Here is a 12,510-nt window from a genome sequence, read left to right as displayed (position 1 = left end):
TTGGGTTAAAAGAAAGATTCTGTCTAAAGATGAGCGTTCTACGTTACGTGGAAGAACGCGGTTTTTTGATTTTTCACCTTTTAAAATATTTTGGAATATATGAAGAAACATGTAGCACTTCAATTATTATTTCTTCCCTGTAATTTATATTCAACCCAAAGATCATGATCCATAATATGACAATATATCGAACAGGAATCTTATTTTCCTGAATTAAAGCTTCATAATAAATTATAATTATTTCATGAAATTGAATGAATAATGAAAAAGTCGTCAGATACGCTCCTAAAATATCAACTGGAGACTGAATATTACAAGTGTGGGTGTTCTTGGTGACGTAAATTGGTATTGTGATAGATTTAAGCAATAAAAAAAATTTGTTAAAAAAAAGGTGAAAAATCAAACGAGTGCGACCTTCTGCGTAACGTAGAACGCTCATCTTTTCACACTATGTTTCATTCTACGTAAACAAACTTTTGAGGGGATGCCACAGTGGAAAATCGCAGATATCTTTTTTCTGCTACACCCTAATACATATATAGGTATTAGGGGTGTGCGGGTACCCGAAAGCACGGGTCCTCGAACTCGGGTTCGGGTCGGGTTTGCATTGGGTTGGGTTTTTTTGCAATACCGAAATCTTTGAGTAATCGAAATTTTCGGGAACCTGACCCGAAAGTAATCCATTCCCCCCTGACCCGAAAGTAATCCATTCCCCCCCGACCCAGAGAATTTCAGTACCCGCACACTCTTAATTGGTATATTATATATATATAAATATCAAATGTCAATAAATTTAAAGAGAGACCGCAATGCTGTACCAAGAAGGCGTATCCACAAACAGTAATAAGCAACGCGTGGCAACAGTCGTGGCGCACGAACTTGCCCACCAATGGTTCGGCAATTTGGTAACGCCGAGTTGGTGGACGGATCTTTGGTTAAACGAAGGTTTCGCAAGCTACGTCGAATACATCGGCATGAACGCCGTAAGTATAAATCTACATATACTTATGCTTACTTTACATAATTTTACTGCTTTATCTCTCAAAGTAAATTTCTCGGATATTATTTCGCGGCGTTGATGCCAAATGTACGTATAATTTTTTTTTCATCGCCAATCGTTGCGTAGACTTATTTTCAAGCTAATATTTAAAAAAAAATATATATACGCCATTTTGGCTTTAAAATTTTATTTTCAATATTCAGCTTAAAAATAAGTCTATAGGACGATTGGCAATGAAAAAAAGAATATGCACCTTTTTGGCTTTAGATAGCTCTTTAAAGCCAAAAGGGTGTAAATTAAGTATAAGCCCTTTTGGCATTAACAACGCGATTTGAGCGCGTGTGGTACCCCTTTAAACAATTATTATCACAATTCGAGTATGCAAATATTCAACGTTAAGGTTGAGCCATCCTGGAAAGTCCTGGAACAGTTCGTGGTTCACGAGCTGCAGAACGTGTTCGCATTGGACGCCCTGGCATCATCGCATCCAATATCTGTCGAGGTTGGCCACCCGGATGAGATCAGCGAAATATTTGACAGAATTTCATACGGAAAAGGTAAGTTGGTTACAGTGACTCCATACAGCGACAGACGTATACTTTTTTCATGTACAAACATTGATAATTTTTCTGTCTTTCAGGTGCTTCGATAATTCGCATGATGGATCATTTCATCACTACTAATGTTTTCAAAAGAGGACTGAGTAATTATTTGAGAGAAAGGTGAGTCAATATTGTACGTATACGATAAACATCGAGAATTATCTTTAGTATAAGGGCTCGATCTCGCCGCTGCGCGCGCTTTACTGTGTGAGATACGGAGAAGCAACATACAAGAATCATATATCGAAAAACATAGTTGATGACATATAATACACGTAATATGAAGTAATACATTAAGCACCAGATTATCATTTTGTATTTGGATGTTGTCAAATAGCACTCGGTTCCTATCGCGAGGTACATACTCGAAAGAGTGCAATTCAATTGCGAGAGACGAAAGCCATCCGGTGATATTTACAATATTAGTATAGAGATTATGTTTGTATGTAATATACCTGCTACTACTCTTTGTTCAACCTTCTTCATACATGCATTATTAATATAAGTTCGTTGCACGGTATTTTCAAGAGCTTACCAAAGCGCCGAACAAAACGATCTCTGGGACGCACTTACGAAACAAGCGCACAAAGATGGAGTATTGGATAAAAGTATAACAATCAATGAAATTATGGACACGTGGACACTTCAAACTGGCTTCCCAGTAGTCACAGTTAATCGAGATTACAATAGGGGAAGTGCAACATTAACGCAGGTAATGGCGAGATAAAGGAGTTGTTAGAGTTCCATTTAACGCCTGCATACCACGAGGATCTCTTTAAGTGGGCCTTTCAAACTATACTCGACAACATAAGTCCTAATTATATTACCCATCGCTGTAACGATGACTGAAGTAATGTGTAAAAACCGCCACTTGTAGATCGATTTACCTAAATGCATCCACCATTTCATTCAATACGATTTTTTACGAGTTGTATTCAGGGAGTAAGACAGAATTCCGATGTTGGAATAAACAATTTTTTTATGCTGCCTTGTTTAACCACGAATAACAAGATTGTACCATGAACTATGCACGTTATAACGATAACAGAATATAAACTTGAAGAGTGATCAGTGTTTCCAATTGCCATTTTCAGGAACGATTTTTACTTCAAACTAGTACAACAGAAGGCTCAGATGACAAACCTTTATGGTGGATACCTATTACTTACACCTCACAGAACGTGCTCAACTTTAATGAAACAACACCATCGCGCTGGATGCAGGCTGAACCAACAATTACTCTGTCAAACTTGAACACAGCAGCCAACGAATGGGTGATTTTCAATGTCCAAGAAACTGGTAATTAATTCGTAAAGTTAACAGATTGCATATCACGTTGCTGTTCCATCTAACGTTACCACTTGGGACTTGAGCTGTTCAGCCTAGTTACGTCTAAAGTATTGGGCATTTCTTAGCTTGATCCGTCTTATAAGTGTACTGTCATTACGCGTACTTCAGACGTATTAGTTACGTGGAATACGAAAAAATTACCAAGTCAGAAACAAATACAGTCATGAGCCCCCCTGTAATAGGTTTTCGATGTTGACACTTAATGTATTCGGTAGAAACAAAGGGTGCACCCGCATTACCGGATGAGAATTATACTGAAATAGCTGACAAATCGACGGGCGGAATATAACAATTTGTTGTTTAAACTTTTCAGGATATTACCGAGTTAATTACGATGAGCAAAATTGGCGCCTGATCATCCAAGAGTTGAACAAAGCCTCTTTCAAAAGTATCTCTACCATCAACCGAGCACAATTACTAGACGATGCTCTGAACCTGGCACGAGCTGGTAGACTCGACTATGCGACAGCTTTGGACGTAACGTCCTACCTCGCGCACGAAACTGAATACCTTCCATGGAAAGCTGCTTTCACCGCTATGGGTTATCTGGATAGAATGCTTGTCAAGACTGAAGGATATGACAGATTTAGGGTAAAGTTTATAGGACTGTTTGCCAATGGACCTCTATGTCTGCTTTGCAATCGCGGGCAGGCTGCTGTCATTGATACAGTCAATATTTTCAGATCTTCGCACTCAAGCTGCTAGATAATATCTACAAGCAGACCGGCTTCAAAGATATTCATGGAGATCCACAACTGACCGTTTTCACTCGAATTGACGTCCTGAGTTGGGCTTGCAGCTTGGGACACAAGGACTGTGTACAAAACGCGGTAACGCAGTTCCACAATTGGCAGATTACGCCAAATCCAGACAATAATAACCCGTGAGTATTAGCTAACTTTCGTATATCGACGATCATTACTTTTAGGCGTTTTATTGAATAATGATGCTAACATCTGAAAAATCTGTATAAAATTGTGCAGCATATCGCCTAATTTGAAAAGCGTCGTTTACTGCACTGCCATTCGAGTTGGAGGCCAAGCCGAATGGGATTTCGCTTGGGAACGCTATCAGAAAACAAACGTTGGATCCGAAAAAGATCTGCTGCTTCACGCCCTTGGATGTACCAGGGAAACCTGGATCCTGAGCAGGTATTTGAATTGGGCTGTGACGGAGAATTCTGGTATCAGAAAACAGGATGCCGGTAGAGTGTTTGGCTCCGTTGCCAACAACGTTATTGGTCAACCGTTGGCCTTCAACTACTTAAGAAACCAATGGAAGCGCATAAAGACATAGTAAGTGGAATTTCGCATAATTACAGTAGGTAATGTCGCGTATAAAGGACTGTACAACTTTAAAATGGTATTCTTATCAATTCATAGTTTCGGAACTTCACTTCTGACGATCAACAATATCATCAAGTCAACGACGAAGAACATGAACACAGCATATGAACTGAAAGCAGTGAGTATATTTTCCTAGCTGTTTTACAAATCCATGCAAAACGCGTATTGTATTTTCGTTGAATCAGTGATATAGAAACTCATGTGTTGCAAAAATAGTACATTATGCAAGAAGGGAATATAGTCGAAGAGAGGGCGGTAATCACCCAAGAGAATAATCGGCTTTATTCCCGTTGTTGCATATATAATTTTTATCCCCGCTCTAACCTTGACCCCTTTATTAACTTGAACAGTGGTTATTAGTTTGCATTTTTTCCATCAAATGAATGGGAAATGACAAAAAAAAAAATAATATAACACAGATATTTATTCCCAACTTAACTGTAATGGCCACTTCATCGATATGAAAAGCGGGATAAAAGTAGCATATTATTCTCTATGTTAACCTCACGAGGGTAAAACCGCGGACCCTACAAACTATGTAATGAGCGATATTACGGATTATCAATAAGATGTTTGACGTTTTCGTGGTTATTCATCCCTCGAATTCTCCTTAAATTCTAATTTTTTTTTTAATTATTTTCTGTCGATGTTTTTACCATTTGATTAATATAGAAATTCCACTGAAACTCGGTAAAATTGCCAAAAAAAATAGATTTTATCACTAAAATTATCAACATAACTAAAAGTGATAAATCTAAGCCGCCCTCTTGCTATTTGGAGATGTGAAATTTGGTCTCTTTTTAGTAAGAAAATCTATGTTATGGTAATTTTTTAAACAAATTTTAGTGGAGTCTATCTTTAAGAAGATGAGTCAAAAACAGATACTATTATTAATTTTATGACAAGATTTAAGTATTCATCAAGTTCAGATATTCGTGAGCTCTAACTTAGAAATTTCTTTATATTTGAAAATCACTTATTGAAACCTTATTCCCTTGAAAATTCGAAAATGCTTAAATTACCAACAAAGGCTCCGATGTCGATACTTCGTTTCAAAATGATTCAAGGTCAAGGCAATTAATTTGAGTTGACTTTAAAATGATTCACTTTATTGAGAAGGCGATGTCCTAGAAAGTTACTGTAATAGATTTTTTATTTTTTGAGGGCCCTTTTAATTCCAATTTTTAATCATAATCATTATCGGTACAATACTGTAAAACTAAAGATTTAACGATAAAAACTGTTTCAGAGGGATTGGAGAAAATAATCCGTTGAATAAAATGACTCGTCGCAAATCGAACGAATCTTGTAAAATGTTAATGTTTCATCATTTTATGAAGCGATTTAAAATTGAACATTGACATCGAAACTTCCGTTTATAATTCCAGTATTTTTTATTTTCGTATTCTCAAGGAAGACATTTTGCCTCACGAGTATATTAATTTGATAAACACTTCATGTGCGTCTATTTCATAATAAAATTATCAAGATCTATTCGATTTTTATTTACCAATCTCACGAAGAAATATAAAGATATAAGATATTGTACTTTTAAGCAGAATTGTCAGAATTTTTTTTTTCTGATTCTCTAATGTGTGTCATAATTACAGCTGTACGAGTTTGAAACAGAACACAGCGCAGAACTGGCGATAGCAAGAAGAGCGGTGCAACAGACTATAGAGCAAACAGAAGCGAACATCAAATGGCTTGATAAAAATCACGAAACAATTCTCAATTGGTTAAAGAGAGCGACAGCCTAGTCTGCAGAGTGCAAGGTCTAAAACTGGGGAAATGTGATTTCTACACGAGTGCGAGCGACCAAATAACACGTCGATGTTTAAAATTAAGCAAACGACTATTATTGTTTATCGGCAAACAAACTACCGTTAATGTTCTCGTGGTGGTATTTAAATTTTTGTAAGTATTTGTAAATATATTGTATTGATATATACCTGTAAACATGTGTATTGTGTGACCTGTACTTACTCATGCATTTTCACTATTAGCGTATATATTTATTAGAAGTAGATTGTATCTTAATGAAATAATTTCGTTAAAAAACATTCAAATCATTTGACTGAAAATGTTTGAATAAGGATTCTGAAAGACTGTTTCTTCAACAAGCATAATTGTAGAGGTTTTCGGACAAATTATCTTTATAAGTAACTTAGAAATATCTACCATTTCTCAGACTCTCGTACAAAAATCTGTATTTTTGTATAAAAATTAACTTATTTTTTCGTTCATACCTGTCAAATTGTTTTTAATTGAAAATTCCGCACATTACCCAAAGAATCACACGCATAGAGAATGATATAATATCGTTGTTCAGTCCTGGGTTGAAGTGGAATAGGTTGGTTATAACATGATTGCTAGTTTCTGATAACCTATTAGAAAAAGAAGGTATCCAGAATTTCGATTCAAGTTGAATCGATACCTATTCCTAGAAATTTTCTTGAGGCGAAAAATCAAGATAGAGACTCCAATATGGCGGACGCAAATTTCAAATTTATTCAAATTCGGTCACAAAACTCTATCCAGATGTTTTCGGGGTCGCTGATTGGATTCGTCGTACTGAGTTTTCAAAATCTGATTTCAAATTCATAATCAGCGACCTCAAAAACCCTTGGACAGAGTTTTTTCTCCGGATTCGATCGAATCTGAAATTTTCGTCCGCCTAATTGGATCCGCTATCTTGAATTTCTTAAATCCGATTTCAATGACCCCAAAAACTTACATTTTATGTAAAAAATTTATTTGTGTAGAGGAGTAATTTTCTCAAAGATGAATTACTCCTTGAATTATCACGATTTCAATGAATTTGTTTCTAACAACAATAATTTCCATTATACCGAAACCTATTAGTATACTATCCGAAGTAGCAGAAAAAAAAAGAAATATGTTGAAAAGTTCTCTAAATATATCAAAAATGGATATAAAATAGGTGGTAAGCATACTTACCACTATGATTCAAAGGGTTAAAGTTATTAGCGATAAGAGTTTGCTCCTTGCGAAAATAGCTAAAAAAAAATTTGTATAAATTGGGTGACTATCCGTCTGATCTTTCTTCGTGATTAAACTGCTGGATTAAAAGACCTCGATAAAGTGCTCTTGAACTGTTTTCAATATTGAATCCAGAAAAGTATGAAAATAATTTCTTGAAATGCAAGACATTACTCAGGTAGGTTTAGCTTATCTTAAAAATATGTTTTTTTTTTCGACCAGGTATAGACGTTAGCTTTTGTAAAACTACAAATCTTTCTAGAAGGATAAAGTTTTTGGTTCATGTGTAAGAAGCACGTCAAAGCCTGTGACTTTTTTCCGGGATCAGATGCAATGTCAGAAAAATGGGATGAGATCCGAGACATTTTTAATATTCAAAATGGTGGATATTATATGAGCGAACAGGATCAATTTTTATATCTTCAGTACGCCATACTGGATCCGCTATTTAGAATCTTGAAATTTTAACGTCGGGTTCGTTTTTAGCGAACCCAAGATTACAGAGTTCCACTTTTCTAGTCCCCATAATCTTCTCACAATTACATTTATTCTGTAAAAGCAGGCATTTTCAACACTGTTTATTTTTGGCGCTCACGATATTCCCGGAAGCATCATAATCCCTTTTAAAACATGAAGATTGACATTGTACAAGCCCAATTATGCACAAAAAATGACTTTGACATCTCAAAAATTGAATATAAGTCTTAAATAATCGATTCAAAAAGAGTGTCTCAAATAATAGACGCTGTACCGCAAAGGTTTCAATAACGTACAAAAAAGGATATTCATCCCAGTTTGTTTCCGGAGTTTTTCAGAGTAATTTTGTATAGTTCGAGAGTTGGACTGGCTTCATTTTAATGTAAATAATAACATATTTGCTTGTGCAGACCATAGAAGGTCGGTTTCAGTCTGCCATTTTAAACAAAAGGTACAGAAAGTCCTGATGCTGCTAATGCCTAGATTCTAATTGCTACAACGTAAAAAAAGCTTGAAAATTTTTAGACACGATTTAATCATCTGTACGATTACATCTATAATCCATATGATGGTGTACTTGCAATTGTTTTAAAAATTCGTAGCAGAAACTTGAATAAATTGGATTCCTCACACGGTGTTTGAAGTGGAAACCGTCACATGCTGTGAGGCAACTCTAAGACTTAATCTAAAAAACCCTACATTTCGGGAGGCTTTTCATATCGCAGAAACTAATGTTTGGAAATTTGATACAGTTTGACACGAGATATTCTTGGTTTTCAGGAAGTCTGAATTTTGAATACTCATGTCGGCATTAATGTATAAGTAGGAATGTTACTTGGGTTTGTATATAAACTAATATAAGTTCGAAGAAATCACCAATACAGAGGTATCGATGTCAAATGAATTCACTATACAAACAGATTTCATATCTTCATATTTGAATGTAATCATCGTTAAATTTGATAACAAGTATAATACAAATATTTAAGATATTTCAAATTTAACAATAGAATACCTATATAAACATATATGAAACGATTTAAAACTTATACTATTTGATATAATTATATAAAATTTATACACCTGTCGAAATTTAAAATATTCAGTTATCACTGCATGTGGCTCACTATAGACGACTCATGTAACACAATACAAGCTGCAGAAATTTCACCTATATGCTTCAATGTATAGATCTATTTAGTAAATTTATCTATTTACAGTAATAATGGCTAATTTACCCAATACAAAACTATGTTTTTTCATGACAACAGGTAAACGTGAAACTTTTTTTTTTTGCTCATATTTCAAACTTCCGGGGATCATTTTTGGGCAACAGTTGATGAGATAGCAAACACGCAGTCATTTTAACATACTAACGCCATCTCTGCATCAGAATAGTATTATAATTTTGTAACGACTAGATTTGAGACATAAATGACAAAATTATTATAGAAATTTCGTCGAAGTAAAATTACTACCGATCTAGTAATATGAAGTATTCTCAGTAATATCGTTTCTTACGACAGTATTAATCAATTTTTGGAGTTATGTGTGAAGTTTAATAACGCGCTTTGTTGATAATAGTCGAGCCAGAATTTAATGATTCAATCGAAAAATGAAGTATCCACAAGTATTTTTCATTATTAGTGCATACTCTAGTACTTCAATACTCCAGTAGTAATTTTCCGTAAGAGCAATATTTGTCGAATATAAAGATGCTAAAATTTGAAACCTACGAAATACAGTGCCAATTTGACTCCAACTCTTTTTACTATCCGTAATCGCTTGCATGGCATGTACATGCATCATGGCATTTTAGGCATTCGATGACTAGAGAACTTTACTTACTTAATTTTGAGCAAAAAAAGTTGTATTTTAGTGCTCAAGTACTCTTAAGGTCTTATATAAACCATGAAACATGGATTTTCAGAGGGTTTATACAGCTGAGAAATGTGTTTCAAAATATTTGTTTCTTTCATTTTGGAATTCCTTTCAAAAAACCTGCGTTCCAACGATTTATACAAGATTCTGAAGGAACATGATTGATTTAAAGAATAAAAATGTTACAATCGCAATGTATGCTAATTAGCGCGAATGGCAACGAAGTTGTTTTTTGTTATATTTTCTGAGCAAACCATGAATATTTCCATCAGAAACAGAATATTTCATTTGGAATTGACACTCCCATTCATTTTGTTGGTTTCGTTATAAGTTAGTTCTCCACAATCAATCACCTGATGCAAATAAAATTCCGTTTTCCAAACATAATTCCAAGTTACATGAATACTGTAATTTGTTGATTCGTAGCTTATTCTCAAGCTGTGCTCTGAATCTCCATGTTGACAATAGATACAGAATTGCTTAGCTGCTCAAAGTTTGACTATTTTCACGTGAACACCGTCATATCTACTCAATTAAAACGTGCAAATATCGTTGATTATAAAGCTCTGCAGTGAGCGTGCCAACAACAGCAACGGCATTGTGAAGTGAATTTCCCGAGTCTCTAATAAGTCGGATGACTTGTTCAACATCACCTTTGAGTTCGGCATAATGTTTGTTTGTAACTAAAGCCTCTAACGTTTGCATGGCTTTAATGGCCTCAGCATTTGGCTTTACATCTTGGAAATCAGAGTCACTGGATCTTGAAGGTGCAACTCCCGGAGAGTGAGGTGTAAAGCGTACTATCTGGTGCTCCGATTTCGATTCAGGCAGTTGCGCCAAACAGTACACACCGAGTGTTCTGCTTAGAAATTTACACCTGTGGATAAAACGAGCGAATAATTTTTGTGCAATAATTTCACAGCTGGAGAATCCGACAGTCGTTACTAAAAATGAATTTAAACAATATGAAAAATACTTGAATTATCATCTTTATCATTACGTTTCAATCAGTTTTCGGATAGTTAATTCTCAGAAGTTTTTCAAATTGTGAAGTCACAAAATAAAGTTTTCAGAGTTCTCCAAAAAAAATTTTGACTTCATCTTCACTACAAGTATAATGTTATAAATTCTCGCAAAGAATCCATTGCTTTCAAACTTTATATAAAATCTCTAGCGAAATTTAAGAGCATGTACCTAAAATACGCACATATATTCTCCAAAAACTTATTATGAGTTAAGATTGCAGAGAGAAAATCTTGCGTCTGACTATACAAATTAGATGCGGTAAAGTTTTATTACCTTATAGATAACTGAGATCCTTTTCTCAAGCCGATAGCTCCTAGAATTCCCCAACCTTGTCCCACATCGTCTGCAGTAAGGAGTAAAGCGCGAGCCAAACCTTTCAATGCTCTGGCAGCAATCACTGTGTTTTCACTATACTGACATTGTCTATACGCTAGTTCCAGCGCCTTACCCCACAATAACGGTAACTTTTCCTCTATGAACTCTCTGTAATGAATTTAGTAGCTTCATTGATCTACAAATTAAGTAACAATGGATTTTTCGCTATTCTCTCAGCGAAACAAAGACATTTAGCTATCTGAACCAAAACTGAGTTGAAAGTTATATTACAAAGAAGAAGAACAAATCATAGCTTGGAGCAGTGTTCTACTTGTTTCTCAACGATTTGCCAAATACTTCCGTAAAGTTTGAGCTCGACAGTTTAATTGTTTTCTTAACCAAATTAAAAACTTTCAAAGTGGTTACAGTAGAAATCGATTGGAGAAACTGTTTTTATTGATTATTCTTCACACCAGGCAAGAAATGAGTAGAAACTGATATTTTCACATGTTTCTAGCGTCCCATCCCCAAGCTATTAATAAGGCATATGGACTAATTATTCAGCTCTATTAAGTAGTTATACTTATTGCATAATACGTAGTACTGTTGCAAGTAAAATTGGGTTAAAAATTATGGTAACAAGTTACCGTAGGGAGTACAATCCTATAATTAGTTGAGAAATGAAAAACTTTATTGATTTTGATTAAAGTTAGAAAAGATAGGTTTGTAATCTCGCACTCGATATAAATGATTTGATTGAGGAGAGTACAATTTCGAAATTTTTAGGTGAGTTGAAAAATTAACGACGGAGCCAGGAATCGAACCTGGTATCTAGAGATGCTTTGCCGGAGACTTACTCCACTAGACCACCTAGCCGCCCTGACTACACTGTCATTAATTCCTCTCATCACCTGTATTTCGAAATTGTTTTTGTTTTTTCCGTCGTTAATTTTTCAACTCACCTAAAAATTTCGAAATTGTACTCTCCTCAAGCAAATTTTTCTCGCTAAAATATGATATGCGTAGCTCATATCGCCAAAATGAACGCGCAGCCGTTCAAAAGTAAATGGCTAAAGTGAATTTTACTTTCACATTAATAGCCACTTACAGCATATGTGTGTACATACCAACTAGCCTCACACACAAGTCTAAAAATGTGTCTCTGCGACGAATTCAAATGTAAACAAATTCAATGGCACACGAAAACAAAAACAATTTCGAAATACAGGTGATGAGAGGAATTAATGACAGTGTAGTCAGGGCGGCTAGGTGGTCTAGTGGAGTAAGTCTCCGGCAAAGCATCTCTAGATACCAGGTTCGATTCCTGGCTCCGTCGTTAATTTTTCAACTCACCTAAAAATTTCGAAATTGTACTCTCCTCAAGCAAATTTTTCTCGCTAAAATATAATATGCGTAGCTCATATCGCCAAAATGAACGCGCAGCCGTTCAAAAGTAAATGGCTAAAGTGAATTTTAATTTCACATTAATAGCCACTTACAGCATATGTGT

The 12,510-nt window shown here is 35.2% G+C and overlaps 2 protein-coding genes across 9 annotated transcripts in view; one reads left to right on the top strand and one right to left on the bottom strand.

The window, feature by feature from the left end:
• LOC124299058 (aminopeptidase N) overlaps window positions 1–9,630 on the top strand; it is a 45,535-nt gene extending 35,905 nt beyond the window's left edge. For all 5 annotated transcript variants that reach the window (XM_046751929.1, XM_046751930.1, XM_046751931.1 and 2 more), the window contains exons 6-15: window positions 800–983; window positions 1,401–1,557; window positions 1,641–1,722; window positions 2,131–2,314; window positions 2,697–2,901; window positions 3,266–3,543; window positions 3,636–3,835; window positions 3,936–4,247; window positions 4,335–4,416; window positions 5,909–9,630. In XM_046751929.1, the coding sequence (XP_046607885.1) occupies window positions 800–983; window positions 1,401–1,557; window positions 1,641–1,722; window positions 2,131–2,314; window positions 2,697–2,901; window positions 3,266–3,543; window positions 3,636–3,835; window positions 3,936–4,247; window positions 4,335–4,416; window positions 5,909–6,058 (1,834 nt within the window). In that variant the 3' untranslated portion in view covers window positions 6,059–9,630. The remainder of the gene's footprint in view (window positions 1–799; window positions 984–1,400; window positions 1,558–1,640; window positions 1,723–2,130; window positions 2,315–2,696; window positions 2,902–3,265; window positions 3,544–3,635; window positions 3,836–3,935; window positions 4,248–4,334; window positions 4,417–5,908) is intronic.
• LOC124299057 (ectopic P granules protein 5 homolog) overlaps window positions 7,591–12,510 on the bottom strand; it is a 26,517-nt gene continuing 21,597 nt past the window's right edge. For 3 of the 4 annotated variants that reach the window (XM_046751920.1, XM_046751923.1, XM_046751921.1), the window contains 2 exons: window positions 10,959–11,168; window positions 7,591–10,536 (listed from right to left, as the gene is read on the bottom strand). In XM_046751920.1, the coding sequence (XP_046607876.1) occupies window positions 10,185–10,536; window positions 10,959–11,168 (562 nt within the window). In that variant the 3' untranslated portion in view covers window positions 7,591–10,184. Of the gene's footprint in view, window positions 10,537–10,958; window positions 11,169–11,206; window positions 11,753–12,510 lie in introns of those variants that run through there. The other variant, XR_006906933.1, reaches the window with a different exon arrangement.

This window comes from Neodiprion virginianus, chromosome 2, assembly GCF_021901495.1.
Source record: "Neodiprion virginianus isolate iyNeoVirg1 chromosome 2, iyNeoVirg1.1, whole genome shotgun sequence".
Classification (NCBI taxonomy): domain Eukaryota; kingdom Metazoa; phylum Arthropoda; class Insecta; order Hymenoptera; family Diprionidae; genus Neodiprion; species Neodiprion virginianus.
The sequence above is the reverse complement of the archived record's forward strand: the minus strand, read 5'-3'. Positions and strand labels throughout refer to the sequence as shown.